The sequence below is a fragment of the Carlito syrichta genome, unplaced genomic scaffold (assembly GCF_000164805.1).
Source record: "Carlito syrichta isolate Samal-C Ts95f unplaced genomic scaffold, Tarsius_syrichta-2.0.1 Scaffold135908, whole genome shotgun sequence".
NCBI lineage: Eukaryota > Metazoa > Chordata > Mammalia > Primates > Tarsiidae > Carlito > Carlito syrichta.
Window position 1 is genome coordinate 76,274 of NW_007080004.1, and position 16,847 is coordinate 93,120.

Here is a 16,847-nt window from a genome sequence, read left to right on the forward strand (position 1 = left end):
CTCCCCGGGGGCGCCAGGGCAGCCGCCAAAGCCCGCGTGCCGGCCGGGCTGGGGCCGGGACGCGTTCCCTCCACGACACCGCCACCTGGCGGCCCGGGGGGCGGCGAGGACACGCTCGCCCTGCAGCCCGAGCCTCTCCCTCCCCCAGGTCTTCAGGTGGACGGGAAGCAACTCCTTCTTTGTGAAGGGAGACCCGGACTCACTGATGATGGGCAGTGGCAGGTAGGCGCCTCGGTGCTCGGGTCTGGGGCGGCTGGCGTTGCCTCCGCTGGGCTGCTGGGCTACAGCGGAGGCCCTGGGGAGGGTTCTGGGCTCTACCCGGGAGACTCAGTCCCTCGATGAGGCACCGCCATCTCGAACACGTGCCAAGTGTTTGGTTGCATCACTGCATATGTGAAAATCACAAAACTGTCTTATTTCTACTTTTTGAGTTGGGAGTCTCACTCTGTCACCCAGACTGGAGGGCAGTGGCCGCTCCCGGTCACCACAGCCTCGACCTGCTGGGCTCCGGCGAGCCTTCTCCCTCAGCCTTCCAAGTACCTGGAACTACAGGCGCGCGCCACCACGCCCAGCTAATTTTTGACTTATTGTGGAGATGAGGGCTCCCCAAGTTGCTCAGGCGGGTCTCAAACCCGCGTGCTCAGGCAATCCACTCACCTCAGCCTCCCAAAACGCGGGATTACAGGCTGAGCCACTGAGCCCGGCTCACAGAACTGTTTTTATTTGTTTATTTTTATTTAGTTTTTTTGAGTTGGAGTCTCACTCTGTCGCCCAGACTGGAGGGCAGTGGCCACTCCCGGCCACCGCAGCCTCGACCCGCTGGGCTCCGGCGATCCTTCTGCCTCAGCCTTCCAAGTAGCTGGAACTACAGGCGCGTGCTACCATGCCCGGCTAATAATTTTTTGATTTATTGTAGAGATGAGGTCTCGCCAAGTTGGCCAGGCGGGTCTCGAACCCGCGGGCTCAGGCAATCCACTCACCTCAGCCTCCCAAAGGCACGGGATTACAGGCTGAGCCACCCAGCCCGGCTAGAACTGTTTTTAAAAATGCACCGAACTGCATGGAGAACAACGTGCTGAGTCTCCAACCATTCAGGATGAGTTGGTTTGAGATAAAACAGGTGAAGTTGGGCTGTGGCAAAGAAGGTGGCAGTAGACGCTAAGGTTTCGACATGCAGAGCGGGCCACACCCAACTTCCCTATTCTCTTTAGTGGCCAGTTTGGACTGTGGCTGGATGGAGACCTACTTCACGGGGGAAGCTACCCCTGTGCGACCTTCAACAACGAGGTGCTGGCCCGACAGGAACAGTTCCGCATCAGAGAGCTGGAGGCCTGGGTTCTGAGCTGATGGCTGCAGTGGCAGGAACTGGGCCCCCCATGGGTCCAGGCCTTCCCACAGGGCAGCCCGTCCGAAACACAGGGGCGAGGTGCACTTGTGCTGGCTGCAGCCGTGGGCCCCTCTTTGTGGCCTGGGGACCCGAGATGGGGACGGGGCAGCACTGCTCTTGTGTAGAGGTGATGGAGGGAGAGGACATTTACACCTTAGCTCAGCAGCACAAAATTCCTCACGAAATTACCTTCTTATTGCCAACTTTGTTCTTAGAAGTTCTACAACAGATGCATGTTTATTGTAGAAAAACCAGAAGACATAAAGTTAAAATTGCCTATAATTCAACCACCTCAAACTCTAACATTTTCTTTCATGTGCATCCTTCCAGACGATTTTCCATGTACTGTCCTACAAAAACAGGACTGCACTCTGTATGTATGGGAATTATTTAAACTGGGCTTGACCAAGAAGGCTAAGACAGACTTTGGAACACTGTCCTTCCTCTTGCCTGGCGCCCATTCTGGAACACTGAAGGCTTTGTGTCTGCCACCAGCCAGGCGCTTGCAAATCTGGTATTTAATTTCCCAGGAAAGATAGTAAAGCAACAAATGAATAATATGCATATTTGGACAGAGAAGTTGAAAGCTTTATGGACAGAAGTCTTAGGGAGGTCAAAAGAGAGGACAGTGTATGCTTTCTGGCACAACAGGGACTTGAAAACTGGCGAAAAGTTCATATCCCCGCCCGAGTGCATGCTGCTCCCAGACAGAGGTCCTAACTATGCTGCTGCTCGCCAGCTGCTGGGTGAGGAGGGCCCAACGCCGAGGGTCCTGGTAGCCATTGCCCCCCTCACAGACCGGATGTAGTACTGTAGTACCAAGAGACATCTGAGCGGATTCCTACACAAAGTGCATTTCCTCTGCACAGGAGGGTCAACACTGGGCACCCAATGGTGAGGGAACATGATCAAGGACTGCACCTTCAGTTTCAAGTCGAAGTGACGATCACCAAGCTTTCTTGTGGTTGTTTCCCTCACCCCACTCCAGTACCCAGCCACTTAACTTGCAGTTCTATTTACACCTGAGGTAACAATGTTCAGTAACTCTCTAGAGGTAAGGTGTTAAAATCTCCGATTTTATACAAATAGTGAAGATGTTGCCTAAGAAAAATTTAACCTTTTAACCACACGGGACTTTCATACTTAAAACAGTTGCAAAGAACATAAAGCGCAGCTGCCTTATATGTAACAAAGATGAAAACAAAACAGATTCAACTTGTTTTCCAGATAGCACAGTGATACCATGTCAGGACTACAAAATTCCAAAGTAAGCTACAATGATTTAAAGGTAAAATATGCAGAAATCAACAGTTTTAGCAGAAAGATACTCCACTCTTGACCTCACGTCTCAAAAATCTACAGTTCTCTCCCCTGAGGGTTCTGGAGGCACCGGGGCTCAGACAGGACCGAGTCCCACAGCCATCCTCGTGTGTGCATCTGTGAGCCCTCTCATCTGGGAGAAGGGCTTTCACTATTCTCCTGTGAATTATAGTCAGTCCTTGTTATCTACTGATGGATGACATGGGACGGCAGACATTCCAAGTGTGGACGGAATAGGAACTGATTATACAGCGGGCAGTGACGGCACTCCTGAAATGCTGGGTAAACACTGGATTGTGGTCCGAGGGACCCTGCTTGCTTTGGCTGCCCCATGCCGGGGCTGCAGCTCACGCAGTCCGCCACAGAGGGTCCAGTCAAGGGGGCACTGGAGCCTAAGATGTTAGGGCCAGCACCCTCTGGCCACCAGCAGCTCTGGTTCTAACTGCAGACTTTGTTCTTGGTGAGCTGCTGTAGCCCTGGGAATAGGGGAGCCCCAGGCACAGGAGCACTGCTCAATTGTGGTGGTGCCACTCCAGTACTGGAAAACAAAATTACATGGGGAACCTGGAGCCCACTGGGTATTACCATTCTCAGCATGAGCAGTGCAATCTTTGCTCTGAAATTCATAAAATGCACCGAACCAGCAAAAACAAAGTCCCAGGTCTGAGCAGCTCTGAGGGCAGTTCCTCTAATGCCCTCTGGCCAGCTTGCCATGGAGATGTGCTTGACAGGGGGCCTTCTCCACACAGGGCCGGGACAGCCTTCAGGACTGGGGCAGGGAGTGTTCAGAAGGAAAGAAACCACCAGGTCTGAGCTGCAACTGATGCAGAGAAGAGTCCGGCTTGAAGGCTCCCTCTGCCATGGGGCAGGGATCTCTCCAAAAGTGATTGTATGCTATACTTAGAATAGGCCAGGTTGGGCATGGTGGCTCACGCCTGTTATCTCAGCACTTTGGGAGGCTGAGGCAAGAGGACTGCCTGAGCCCAGGAATTTGGGACCAGCCTGGGCAACTTGATGAGACCTCATCTCTACAAAAAATCAAGAAAATAGCTGGGTGTGGTGGTGTACACCTGTAGTTCCAGCCACTTGGAAGGCTGAGATGGAAGAATTGCCTGAGCCCAGCTGGTTGAGGCTGTGGTGGACGTGAGCATGCCACTGACTGGGTGACAGAGTAAAACTCTGACTCAAAAAAAAAAAAAAAAAAAATCAGCTCTTCATCAAAGTGTCAGAGCCATCCCTGGTACTCCTGTTTACTCCAACCTGGAAGCTTCCAGGGCTTTAGGGGTGAGGAGTGATGTCTTTTACTCACACTTAGCTCACCTGAGGGCCATCCCTCTCAGGGGCCAGGATTTTGTTTTTAACCATGTTTCCCATGATAATTCCAACTTCCAATTCTAATCTGTACCCTTGTCTCATTTCTGAATTAAAAACAAAAATCATCTGCCATAAAAGTTCAGAATAGACCGGGCTCAGTGGCTCAGCCTGTAATCCCAGCACTTTGAGAGGCCGAGGCGAGGGGATTGCCTGAGCCTCCGGGTTCGAGACCCACCCGGGCAACTTGGTGAGACCTCGTCTCTACAATAAATCAAGAAATTAGCTGGGTGCAGTAGCACATGCCTGTAGTTCCGGCTACTTGGAAGGCTGAGGTGGAAGGATCGCCGGAGCCCAGTAGGTCGAGGCTGTGGTGGCTGGGAGTGGCCAATGCACTCCAGTCTGGGCGACAGAGTGAGACTCCAACTCAAAAAAAAAAAAAAAAGTTCAGAATAAGCCGAGTGTAGTGGCACGTGGCTATAGTCTCAGCTACTTGGGAGGCTAAGGCAAACTTAACCTCAGGAGAGTTTAAGTCCAGCCAGGGTAATAGAGCAAGACCCTCTAAAAAAGTTTTCATAGTAGAGAAAAAGAGTTGTTATTCTAAAAAATATATCCTACTGAAGGAGAAAAAATATTTAAAAATAGGCAAGGTAATGCCTTTTATACTTTAGCAAGATTTACCTAATGCCATTTTGTTTCTTTGAGTAAAAATGACTTGGCTTCAGGGTGTGCATATACTTTCAGAATATAAAATTAAAAGCACTAGTTGTCACTAGATCTGTGGAACTCATAACTGAAGCTCTAAGCTAAATATTGGGAGGGCATTTGTAAACAGCCGGTGGTGGACATTCACACAGCACCATCCTTGAAAAGCTGGACCCTGCTTTTGGATGCTTCTCGGATGCGAGCTGGACCATGTGCTGAAGCTGTATAATTCCACTCCGACTTTTGAGGTGTTATAAGTGGGGCTACAACATCACCGTCCTATGAGGGACAGAGAAAACAGAGAAAAGCCAGTGTTCATTATTCGTTGCTGAATGCATGTCAGGTACACAGGCCACAGGCTACCCCTGGGTGCACTTACTCTTGAAAAACTCCAGGTACACATGCCCTGTGCTCATGTCAAGGTACAAACACCATAGTCCTGAGCAGGGAAGAGCCTCCATCAACAGCCACCACACTCTTCTCCCAGAGGTGACGGGAAGCAGCACCTTATGGCCCTGTGCTGTGGGCTCCTCCCTCACAACCTCATGGACACCAACCCTGTCCCATGTTCCCGGGAGAAAGATGGGCTGCGCTGAACCCCAGTTCCTCTCTGGCCTGGTCCCCCCGGCAAGAAGGGCCCAGGTTACAGGATGGCAACGAGGAGGAGGAGGATGGAAGTGCAGAATGGTCACAGTCCTCGCTTTGGATTGGCATAGGGTGCCCCCAGATGGGTGCCTCACCCAGAACGAGGTAGGCCCTCACAGTGAGGTGGCACTGTGACCTGAAAGCAGAGAGGTGGAGGCAGGGCCCTCTAATGCCCGATGCTATTGTAAACCGCACCCAAGCTGATGGACAGGTTCTCAGGTGCAGGGCTGTGGGGAGTCTCTGTCCACCAGGAACAGAGTGGGCGGGAGAATGTGCTCCCATGCACTTGTGTGCTGGCGGGTCCCTCGTCACCCCTCACTGCTCTGCTCCACGGGGCTGCTCCCGTGCACTCTGCTTCCTAGTACCTGTACCCCTAGGCTTCTGGCAGAGGTTCTGGTGAAGACTGAGTGAGGCAGGTGGAGAAGCCGGGTCATTTCTCTCCCTAGCCCTCTGGGTGTGGACAGTGGTGGCCCTGACTCTGTTGTGGTTTTAGCTGCTGCCGGTGGCCCCAGCTGCCCAATTCCACCCTCTCCCATGGTCTCTCCCGCCCTGGAGGTGGGCAGCTTCCTGTTGTGTCCCAGCATCCTGTATGCTGGCAGAGCTCTGCCAAACGTTTGCATCTTGCCCATGTTAAATTTCCTCTGCTGAACTTCGCAGGTGCTGACATAATGGGACTGTGACAGGCCACTGTTCAGCTGCCATGTGTAACCACATGTGAAGATAGGTCTACCTCAAGTCAGCAGTGTGTCTCCAAACCCATCTTTATTTCTACCCAACTTCATTCGACCCAATCTAGATTCAACTCTAGTGAATTTTATAGATGCAAACTTAAAAATGTCACTTTCTGGCTGGGCTCAGTGGCTCAGTCTGTAATCCCAGCACTTTGGGAGGCCGAGGCGAGTGAATTGCCTGAGCCTGCGGGTTTAAGACCCACCTGGACAACTTAGCGAGACCTCATCTCTACAATAAATCAAAAAATTAGCCAGGCGTGGTAGTGCGCACCTTTAGTTCCAGCTACTTGGAAGGCTGAGGTGGAAGGATTGCCAGAGCCCAGCAGGTCGAGGCTGCGGTGGCTGGGAGTGTGCCACTGCACTCTAGTCTGATGACAGAGACTCCAACTCAAAAAAAAATGTCACTTTCCTGCTTAAAGCCCTTCAACAGCTCCCACTGCCCTTGGCTCACAGGACTCTGCACAGAGGCCCCCTCCTCACACTGTGAAGCAAAGCTCAGTCCTGGTCCTGCCTGAGCCTAGGGGTTCGAGACCAGCCTGAGCAACATGGCGAAACCTCGTTTTTACAATAAATACAAAAATCAGCCGGGCATGGTGGCATATGCCTGTGGTTCCGGCTACTTGGAAGGCTGAGGCAAAAGGATCACCTGAGCCCAGTGGGTAGAGGCTTCAGTGACCATAAGGATGCCACCACTGCACTCCAGCCTGGGTGACAGAGTGAGACTCCAACGCAAAAAAAAAAAGAATATTACAAAGCACCATTCACATGCTCACCATTTTATCTTTTGTTCCACTCCCAACTCATGCAGGAAGAAATCATTGCTAGTTGACAGAGATTTGGATATTTTAAAAGGAAAGAGGCCAGGCTCAGTGGCTCAGTCTATAATCCCAGCGCTTTGGGAGGCCGAGGCGAGTGGATTGTCTGAGCCCGTGGGTTTGAAACCAGCCTGGGCAACTTGGTGAGACCTCGTCTCTACAATAAAATAAAAAATGAGCCGGGTGTGGTAGCATGCACCTGTAGTTCCAGCTACTTGGAAGGCTGAGGTGGAAGGATCATTGGAGCACAGCAGGTGGAGGCTGTGGTGGCTGTGAGCATGCCACTGCACTCCAGCCTGGATGACAGAGTCAGACTCCAACTAAAAATAAATAAATAAATAAATGGAAAGAAAGTAGACTTTATTTCCAACACCATAACCAAATGACTTTAACTTAAATGAGAACTTTCCAATGGGTCAAAAGGATTCCTCCTTGTTTTTACTTAAAAATAAAAAATTGTACATAGTATGTGAAGAAGAGGCCACTCACCTGTGGCTTGGTGAAATTTTTGATTAAGCACCACTGAACAAAATGCTGCTGTGCCGCATACAAACTCTTCTCGTCTGTCCTCTTACAGTACACTCGAATCAGCTGCTCTGCAAATCTCTCTGGCAGGAGCTGTGAAACCTTTTTTAAAGTGAAAAGATCTCACTGTCACCTTGAATTCACACATTAGACAGATATCAGCTGTTCCCTAGGCTCCTACACCATTAGTGACAGTATATCACAAGCACCACGTTGCTCTGCTATTTTCTTCCACTGAGAATTTGAATAGTTTACTAGTTCAAGGTAATTGTTGTGCTGCCAAATGTTCCACAACATTTGTATAAATTAATAAAAGACTAAAAGTTTACATCACAGTAGACTACAGACTCTCAATAAGATATGCCAACAAGAACGTTTAACATACATGACTTCAACCACACAGCATGCCCTGCCCACTAGAATTGCAACCCAGTCTTTTTTTTTTTTGAGTTGGAGTCTCACTCTGTCGCCCAGACTGGAGTGCAGTGGCCGCTCCTGGCCACTGCAGTCTCAACCTGCTGGGCTCCGGCGATCCTTCTGCCTCAGCCTTCCAAGTAGCTGGAACTACAGGTGCGTGCTACCATGCCCAGCTGATTTTTTTAAATTTATTATAGAGATGAGGTCTCGCCAAGTTGCCCAGGCAGGTCTCAAACCCGCGGGCTCAGGCAATTCACTCACCTCAGCCTCCCAAGGCGCGGGATTACAGGCTGAGCCACCAAGCCCAGCTGGGCCCAGTGTCTATTATTTCCATCTGTTGACCATTTAGCGTCTACATATGAGTGAGAACACGTGGTATTTGGTTTTCTGTTTCTGAGTCAATTTACTTAAGATGATGATCTCCAGTTCCATCCACGCTGCTGCAAAGTACATCATTTCATTCTTTTTTATGGCTGCATAGTATTCCATGATATACACACACCATACTTTCATTAACCATCGATTTGTTGATGGACATTTAGGTTGATTCCACATCTTTACAATTGTGAATTGTGCTGTAATGCGACATACTTTAAGTTTAAAGATATGTCTTTTCTTTTTTTACTGTCCACACTGACTTTAAAACCTAATCTGCATGTAAAATGCAAATTGACTATAAAGACTTACTAGATGCCACTATAGTATATTTGTTTTACCTAAGTAGTTACCTGGTTTTTAGTAATCATGATTGCTTTGCTGAGGTCACTTTTACAATAGAAGCGTACATGGTCAATCGGATTCTTGTCTTCCATTCCATAATCCATGTTGATAACCTTAATGAAAGCAATAAGTAAATCACATAACCATCAGCTTTAAATTCAGCGTTGTAGGGCCATCACAAGAAATGGAACAGAGCCCCCTGGGGGTTCACAAGTAATAACACAGGTAAGGTGGCTCACATAATAATAAAGATAACTCTGGGGTATGACCACACTTGGGGATTTGGTTTTGAAATCTGAGGAGAGAGGGAAATGTATTTGTGTGTTCAGCCTAAGTGTAGGACAGATACTCGGAGTCACTAGAAATACAACAGGGATAGCTCCAATACAATCCCAACCCCCATAGGCCATGTGGCCCAGATGAGGTTGAACAAATAATTATAAAAGTTAACTATTTAACCACATTTGTTATAAGAGTTACCAAATTAAAGCAAAGGTGCTTTGAAACTTTCTAATGTAGTCATCCCAGGGGAATGACTGAAAATGGGAAAGCTAGCGGAGGCTTTGCTAAGTGAGCAGGAACTAAACAGGCTTGGGTAGGAAGGAACAGAACTCCAGGCAGAAAAACAGCTCCAAGGCAGAGTGGGCTGAAATATCTGCTGGATTCAGCAGCACTGATGTCACTGGTGACCTTGGAGAGAGCAGTTGTGGTATAGTAATGGCAACAGACAATAAGGCTCAGGAGTAGATGAGAAAGAAAAGGTAAGAGAAGACATGCTTGGAAGTTTGGCTGTTCAAAGGGAGGGTGCTTTAGAAAGATAAGTGGAGGTGAGTTTGACCCTGAAGAATAGGAGGGGTGAAGAGTGTGTGTATCATCTTACCTGTTGATGGGAAAGTAAAAAAGATGGAGAGAACCGACACCATGAGGTTCCACAGAAGCCATGAGTGCAGACTGGCTCTACACTGCACTGCTCAATGGGGTGGCCACTGCCACAGGGGGCCTCATACATTTAAAAAAACTAACATGAAATACAATTCAGATGGTTCTTCAGCTGCAGCAGCCACATGTCAAGGGCTCAACAGCCACGTGTGGCTAGTGGCTACCGGACATGGTCGGGAATGCCAGAACTGCCCCGAGCCTTTGGTAAGAATAAAGGGGGAGGCAGAGTGCAGTGGTGCGTGGAGGCCCACCTCCTTATCTGGTGGGTGGGCCAGTGGGTCCCTACCTAATGACCTGCGTTTTATCTATGAGTCAAGGTTGAGACATTCACTGAGGGTGAACACAGTGGGGGTAGGGACCAGGACTGGAGTGCTGAAAGGAGGAAGTGATCACTATGGAGACTGGGAGGGCCCAGCTGAGGTGCTGACCAGGAGTCTGTAGATCTGCCAGGACAGGGGTTGTCTCTAGACACCCTGTGTTCAGGTTCAGGCATGGGGGTGTTTAGAATCAATTCATCCTGGTCATCTGGCCTTTTGCTAGGTGAATGCAAAGGATAAGGGCATTGAGGGCAATTGCAGAAAACTCCTGCACTGATGGATCACAGAACCTAAGTTAGACTGGGAGAGAAGACAAGACTGAGGCCACAGACAAGCAGGAAAAAAGTGAGGCGACGGGAACTAGGAGGTCCTGAGGAGGAGGAGGAAAGGAGTCTGTGGACATAGAAGAGGGTGTTTCGGTTGGTGGTTACAGGGGAGGGCAGTCTGAATGTCAACAGGCCCAGGGTGTAATCTGCTGACAGTGCTGGCCTCAGTGCAGGGGATAAGGTCCCTAGGACGAAGATGAAGAGGTCAACGGGTAGTTCCACGTGGACCACGAGCCACCCAGGTCAGCGGCAGGAACTGAGGCAGAGAGGAAGACTACACCACGCTAACAACTGCAACCATGAGACAGGAGCTGGTTTGAGGCTGTCAGCCTCTGAGGGACAAGCTCTTGCCCAGGTCCTGAAGTGGTGCTAGGAGACAAGAGGACGGATGAGCAGGAAGGCCTGGCCCTGCAAAGCATGTCTTCCCCAGAGAGCTGCCGGGGATGCAGGGTCTCAGGGGACACAAGGTTGCAGTGAAGGCAAGGAGATATGTAGTGAGGGGCCTAGGGATATGGGGGAGTGTGTTAGGCGTACAAGATCAAAGGGCTCTGGACAGATTTGGGAAGAAGGGAGAGGCAGGACATGCAACAAGGGTGAAAACGAAGTAATGTGGGGACGGTGGCAAGAACAGAACAGACAACACAGGAGCATGACCTGTGAGGGGCCACTGAAGGACACAGGTGCGTGAGGTGCGGCAGCCATATGGCCAGCAGCCTGTGGGAGGAGTGGCATCTGGGATCTGGCTGAGTGCAGAGATGAGCAGCATAGGGATATGAGGGACACGGACAGCCTTCCTGACCTGGTGGTCCACTGGTGCTGACCGCTGTGCCCCTTCGCCAGAGGCGACAACTGCCCGACCCTCCCACGACCTCAGGGCAGGTATTTCTTGTGGGGAGGGACACTCATACACCCACCAAACTTCCATGCATGTTAAGAAGTGCCATTAGCTCTTCAGTATTTATTTCCTTGGCTTTAGAATGCCTGTAAGAGGCAAGCTCTACTTTCCCCATAATGTATGACTGGAACAACTCCAAACGGATTTTTTTTTTTGGATTGGAGTTTCATTCTGTCATCCAGGCTGGAGTGCAGTGGCACATCCACTACCACCACAGCCTAGACCTGCTGGGCTCAGGTGATCGTCCACCTCAGCCTTCCAAGTAGTTGGAACCATAGGCATGTGCCACCATGCCCAGTTAATTTTTTTATTTATTATAGAGATATGGTCTCGCCATGTTGCTCAGGCTGGTCTGGAACCCTTGAGCTCAAATAATCCTCTCACCTCTGCCTCCCAAAGTGCTGAGATTACAGGCTTGAGCCACCATGCTCAGTTAAACAGATTGGATAAACAGTTTTACATATGGTCAATGAAACATAAGTGTTGGGGATGCCACTTCCTGAATGAGGGCTCAAAAGCAAAAAAGCAGCAATAAACCAACAACTACAAATCTTTGTAACAATTCCAAATAGTGATATTTTGTCTTAGGTTCCATTAAATAAGTTATTCCACACAGTCTCAAAAGGAAACACATATGGTAAAATGGATCAAATAAACATATTCCACCCTCAAACTGAAACTGAAATGTTAACAAGTGATAATGAGACATTTAACTAGCAATTTTATCTGCCTTCTTGGATTAAAGAAAGGTTTTCACCTTTCTAAAATAAAATGTTTTTCTGGTTATTAAATTATTTTACCATGTTCATTTAAAAAAAATAATAAATTACATGCAATTTTACACCCAAAATGTTAACATTTTGCCGTTAATAGATCCACAATATTTTCAATGTGTTCACTGCACCTTGTACAGTCATGTAGGTAAATATATGTTTAAAGAAACAAAAATAAAATAATATTGTATGTACTCCTTTTTCCATTTATATTACAGAAATCTTTCTATGTTAAGAACAATTTTAAATGTTTTTATTATTCCATGGTATTTCTCACTGATAGACATATACATTTTTTCCCTAAGTTTACACTACACTAATACCATAGTAAAATATTTGTACCTCTATTTTCTGACAAAAATGATTATCTCCTTAGAACAAATTCCTACAATGAAAACTGGGTCAATTAACATTTTAGAACTTACTTCTAACTCGGTCTCTTCCATCAACTTACACTTCCATTTTCACACACACACACACACACACATTTTTGAGTCAGAGTTTCACTCTGTCTCCCAGGCTGGATTGTAGTGGCACAAGCACAGCCACCACAGCCTCGACCAGCTGGACTCCGGCGATCCTTCCATCTCAGCCTTCCAAGTAGCTGGAACTACAGCTGCTTGCAACCATACCCAGCTTATTTTTTGATTCATTGTAGAGACGAAGTCTTGCCAAGTACTCCAGGTTGGTCTCAAACTCCTGGGCTCAGGCAATCCTCTTGCCTTCACCTCCCAAAGTGCAGAAATTACAGAAGTGAGCCATCGCACCCAGCTCACACAGTTATATTAACACAGATTTTTTTTTTAGTTTTTTAACTTTTAACTTTAATTTTTGAAGATAAGGTCTCACCATGCTGTCTCAAAGTCCTGGGCTCAAGTGATTCTCTTGCTTCAGTCTCCCAAAGTGCTGGGATAACAGGCACAAGCCACCACGCCTGACCTAGAATTTTACATTTTTGTTCTCACAAGTCTGATAGTAAAAAAAAAATATCAATTGGTGCATCAGTTTGCCTTAACATGATTACTAGCAAAGTTAAGTTTCTTTGCATGTCTTCCCCTGTGCAGCCTCTTCAAGCACCTCTGATTCTCCATTCATCTGGAGACTGCACTTTTAGAGAAAAACCGATGGAAGCTTGAGACTGACCAGGACTGACCACTGCATTGAAGGCAAGACTGAGGTGGGAGGATCACTTGAGGCCAGGAGTTCAAGACCAGCCTGGACAACATAGCCAAACCTCATCTCTACAAAAAAATAATAAAAATTAGCTGGGAGTGGTACCCCGCTCCTATAGTCCTAGCTATTCAGGAGGCGAGGCAGGAGGATCGCCTGAGCCCAAGAGTTGGTATTAGTGTAATGTAAAGTTAGAGGAAAATGTATATGTCTATCAGTAGGAAATACGGTGGAATAACAAAAATATTTAAAATTGTTCTGGGCTGGGCTTGGTGGCTCAGCCTGTAATCCCAGCACTTTGGGAGGTCAAGGCAAGTGGATTGCCTGAGCCCGCAGGTTCGAGACCAGCCCGGGCAACTTGGCCTCATCTCTACAATAAAAAAAAAAATTAGCTGGGTGTGGTTGCCTGCGCCTGTAGTTCTGGCTACTTGGAAGGCTGAGGAGGAAGGATTGCCGGAGTCCAGCAGGTTGGTGTTGGGGTGGCCATGAGTGTGCCACTGCACTCCAGCCTGGGCGACAGAGTGAGTCCCTGGCTCAAAAATAATAATAATAAAATAAGTTTAAAAAGTAATTGGCATGTATTACTTTTGTAGTTAAACAAGTTTAAATTGGCTGGGTTCTGTAGCACACACCTATAATCCCAGTATTTTGGGAGGTGAGGGGGGAGGATGGCTTGAGCCCAGGAGTTTGAGACCAGCCTAGGCAACATGACAGCCCCATCTCCACAAAATTTTATTTATCTATTTATTTTTTGAGTTGGAGTCTCACTCTGTCGCCCAGACTGGAGTGCAGTGGCACACTCCCGGCCACCGCAGCCTCAACCTGCTGGGCTCCAGCAATCCTTCCGCCTCAGCCTTCCAAGTAGCCGGAACTACATGCACATGCTACCACGCCTGGCTAAGTTTTTTATTTATTGTAGAGACGAGGTCTCGCCAAGTTGCCCAGGTGGGTCTTGAACCCATGGGCTCAGGCAATCCTCTTGCCTCGGCCTCCCAAAGTGCTGCAATTACAGGCTGAGCCACGGAGCCCGGTTCTACAAAAACTAAAAAATGAGCTAGGAGGCCAGGCGCATGGCTCATGGTTCACGCCTATAATCTCAGCACTTTGGGAGGCTGAGGTGAGAAGACTGCCTGAGCCCACATGTTCAAGACTAGCCCAGACAATTTGTTAAGACCTCATCTCTACAATAAATAAAAAAAAAAAATAGAATAAAAATAAAAATGAGCTGGGTGTGGTAGTGTGTGCCTGTAGTCCTAGGGAGGCTGAGGTGAAGAATCTCTGGAGTCTAGGAGGTTGAGGCTGTCATAAACTGTGATTGTCCCACTGCACTCCAGCCTGGGTGACAGAGGGAGACTTAACCCGATCAAAAAAAAAGAAACACGACCAGTTATATTAAAAGTATTGGCAAAATATCATAAAGAAATGGAAAAACTATTTAATAATGTTGGTTTTCTCTGAGTGACCACAAATGATTTTCTTCCTTCCATTTTTCTGTATTTTTCCAAGTCTTTATGAAGAACTGTGTAGCACTTTTATAATGGTGGAGGGCTTTATTTTAAGACTTTTAAGATTCTTCACGTGTTATGTTACTGGATTGACTACTTACATCCACTATAAAGTCTTCAGCCCTCAGCTCAGCTTCCAATGGGACTTTAGGCTTAGCATCGGCAACCTCTTTGGGAAGGCACTCATAATTTTCCTGGAGAAGATAAGACCCCTCATGTTAGGAACCTGATTCCTTATCATTTAGTGTTTGTGCCATGAACAAGTTCCCTCTCTGAATATAGCACTTAACGAAAAAAAAAAAAAAACTGGCTAGAGATATTGCTCTATCTATGACATTCTTTAGACTATAGATTGATTATTATTATTATTATTATTATTTTTTTGAGTTGGAGACTCACTCTGTCGCCCAGAATGGAGTGCAGTGGCCGCTCCTGGCCACCACAGCCTCAACCTGCTGGGCTCCGGCGATCCTTCCACCTCAGTCTTCCAAGTAGTGGGAACTACAGGGGCACGCTACCACGCCCGGCTGATTTTTTTATTTATTGTAGAGATGAGGTCTCACCAAGTTGCCCAGGCGGATCTCGAACCCGCAGGCTCAGGCAATCCACTCACCTCAGCCTCCCAAGGAGTGGGATTACAGCTGAGCCACTGAGCCCGGCTTTAGAGTAATTATTATAAAACAATTAAATGTGTCAACTTATCAGCAAAACAATTAAATGTGTCAACCTATCAGCAAAATAAGAGGAAGTAAAGTGTAACCCAAGAAATTATGGAGGTAGGACATTGTGATAAGTAAGATTTGTGTTATGGTTTTCTGGCAAGGAGAAGAAACTTCAATAAACAGAAGGTGAAAACAGATACATGGACTAAGGAAGACACATGCCACCTGGGAAACTGAGGCATTGTGAAGGAGGGAAGTGGTGAAACCAGTCATCAGAGCTTCAGGGACGCTCACAAAGGTACTTATTCTGAGGTTCTTTTTTATCATATTCATTTACCCATGGTTGGATATAGCCAAAAATTAGGCCTCCTCACTTCCTGAATGAGAGTAAATATTTGGAGTCAGATAGACCTGGCTTTGAATGCTGGCTAACTATGCTTTCATGAGCAAGTTATTTAACCTCGTCCAAGCCTCAGTTTCCTCATTTCCTCATCTGTAAAACAGGTCTAAGATTACTGTATTGCTGTGAAGATTTAAAAAGAATAAACGTAAAGAGCTCAGTACAGACCTGTGGTATCATGGGTTTGTGGCTTCCTTTTGGAGGACAGACTGTGGTGACTTTCACTGACGGGGAGATGCTAGATGGCACAACTTACCCTTTTAATCCTTACTTGTTCTGTTGGCTGTGTCTCACCCACGTACTTATACAGATTACGGCATTCAATATTCTTTAAAATTTCTCTTGCAGCATCCAATCGGGAATCAGTAGAGTATAAAATCTCCAGGAAAATGTTATCTGCCAAGTTGATGACATTTCAGTTATGTTAAAACAAACACAAGGTTTTATTTTATTTTATTTTATTTTATTTTGAGTTGGAGTCTCACTCTGTCGCCCAGACTGGAGTGCAGTGGCCGCTCCCAGCCACCGCAACCTTGGCCTGCTGGGCTCCGGCGATCCTTCTGCCTCAGCCTTCCAAGTAGCTGGAACTACAGGCACGCTACCACACCCAACTAATTTTTTTAAAAAAATTTATTGTAGAGATGAGTTCTCACCAAGTTTTAGCCCAGGCGGGTCTTGAACCCGCGGGCTCAGGCAATCCATGCACCTCAGCCTCCCAAAGTGCTGGGATTACAGGCTGAGCCACCGAGCCCGGCCAAAACACAAGGTTTACAGACTTTTATACTGCTGAACTACTGAAATGATTTTAAAAGGTAGTTCACAAATGTGGGCACATTATGAGTTTAGCAAGGTAAGTATTTTTAAAAGACTGAAATGAAAAATCTCTTAAATATATTCCAATCAATATCTTGGATTTACTTCCAGGTCATTCAGTGAGTGAGGAGGGAGGGAGAGAAGACGGCACTGGGTGACTGCTAAGCTGAGTGACAGAAACAGAGGTACATAGATTGACTGTTGTTATGCTTTGCTTTGAAAAGAGAAAGATCCTCAAATATTTTCAAACAAAGTCACGTCTAGGATTTGCTTCAAAATAGTCCAGTGTGTGACTAGAGTGGGTAGATGAAACAAGATTGCTGTGTTGGTAACTGTTAAATGTAAGTGATGGGTACATGGAATTTTGTAGATTTCCATAATAAAAAGGTTTTTGAGGTTCCATTCCATGATGACAGAAAAAATTATTTTCCTTTTTTTCTTCATTAGTTCGCCTCCAACTTTTTTTTTTTT

At 47.2% G+C, this 16,847-nt stretch overlaps 2 protein-coding genes across 3 annotated transcripts in view; one reads left to right on the forward strand and one right to left on the reverse strand.

Moving 5' to 3' along the window:
- Nucleotides 1–1,347, forward strand: part of TLDC2 (TBC/LysM-associated domain containing 2) — a 9,558-nt gene extending 8,211 nt beyond the window's left edge. For both annotated transcript variants that reach the window (XM_008049663.2, XM_021708374.1), the window contains 2 exons: nt 149–222; nt 1,212–1,347. In XM_008049663.2, the coding sequence (XP_008047854.1) occupies nt 149–222; nt 1,212–1,347 (210 nt within the window). The remainder of the gene's footprint in view (nt 1–148; nt 223–1,211) is intronic.
- A 3,203-nt stretch (nt 1,348–4,550) lies between these two features.
- Nucleotides 4,551–16,847, reverse strand: part of SAMHD1 (SAM and HD domain containing deoxynucleoside triphosphate triphosphohydrolase 1) — a 51,897-nt gene continuing 39,600 nt past the window's right edge. The window contains exons 12-16 of the mRNA XM_021708371.1: nt 15,820–15,959; nt 14,603–14,695; nt 8,585–8,689; nt 7,404–7,541; nt 4,551–5,002 (exon numbers count right to left, since the gene is read on the reverse strand). Of these exons, the coding sequence (XP_021564046.1) occupies nt 4,868–5,002; nt 7,404–7,541; nt 8,585–8,689; nt 14,603–14,695; nt 15,820–15,959 (611 nt within the window). The 3' untranslated portion in view covers nt 4,551–4,867. The remainder of the gene's footprint in view (nt 5,003–7,403; nt 7,542–8,584; nt 8,690–14,602; nt 14,696–15,819; nt 15,960–16,847) is intronic.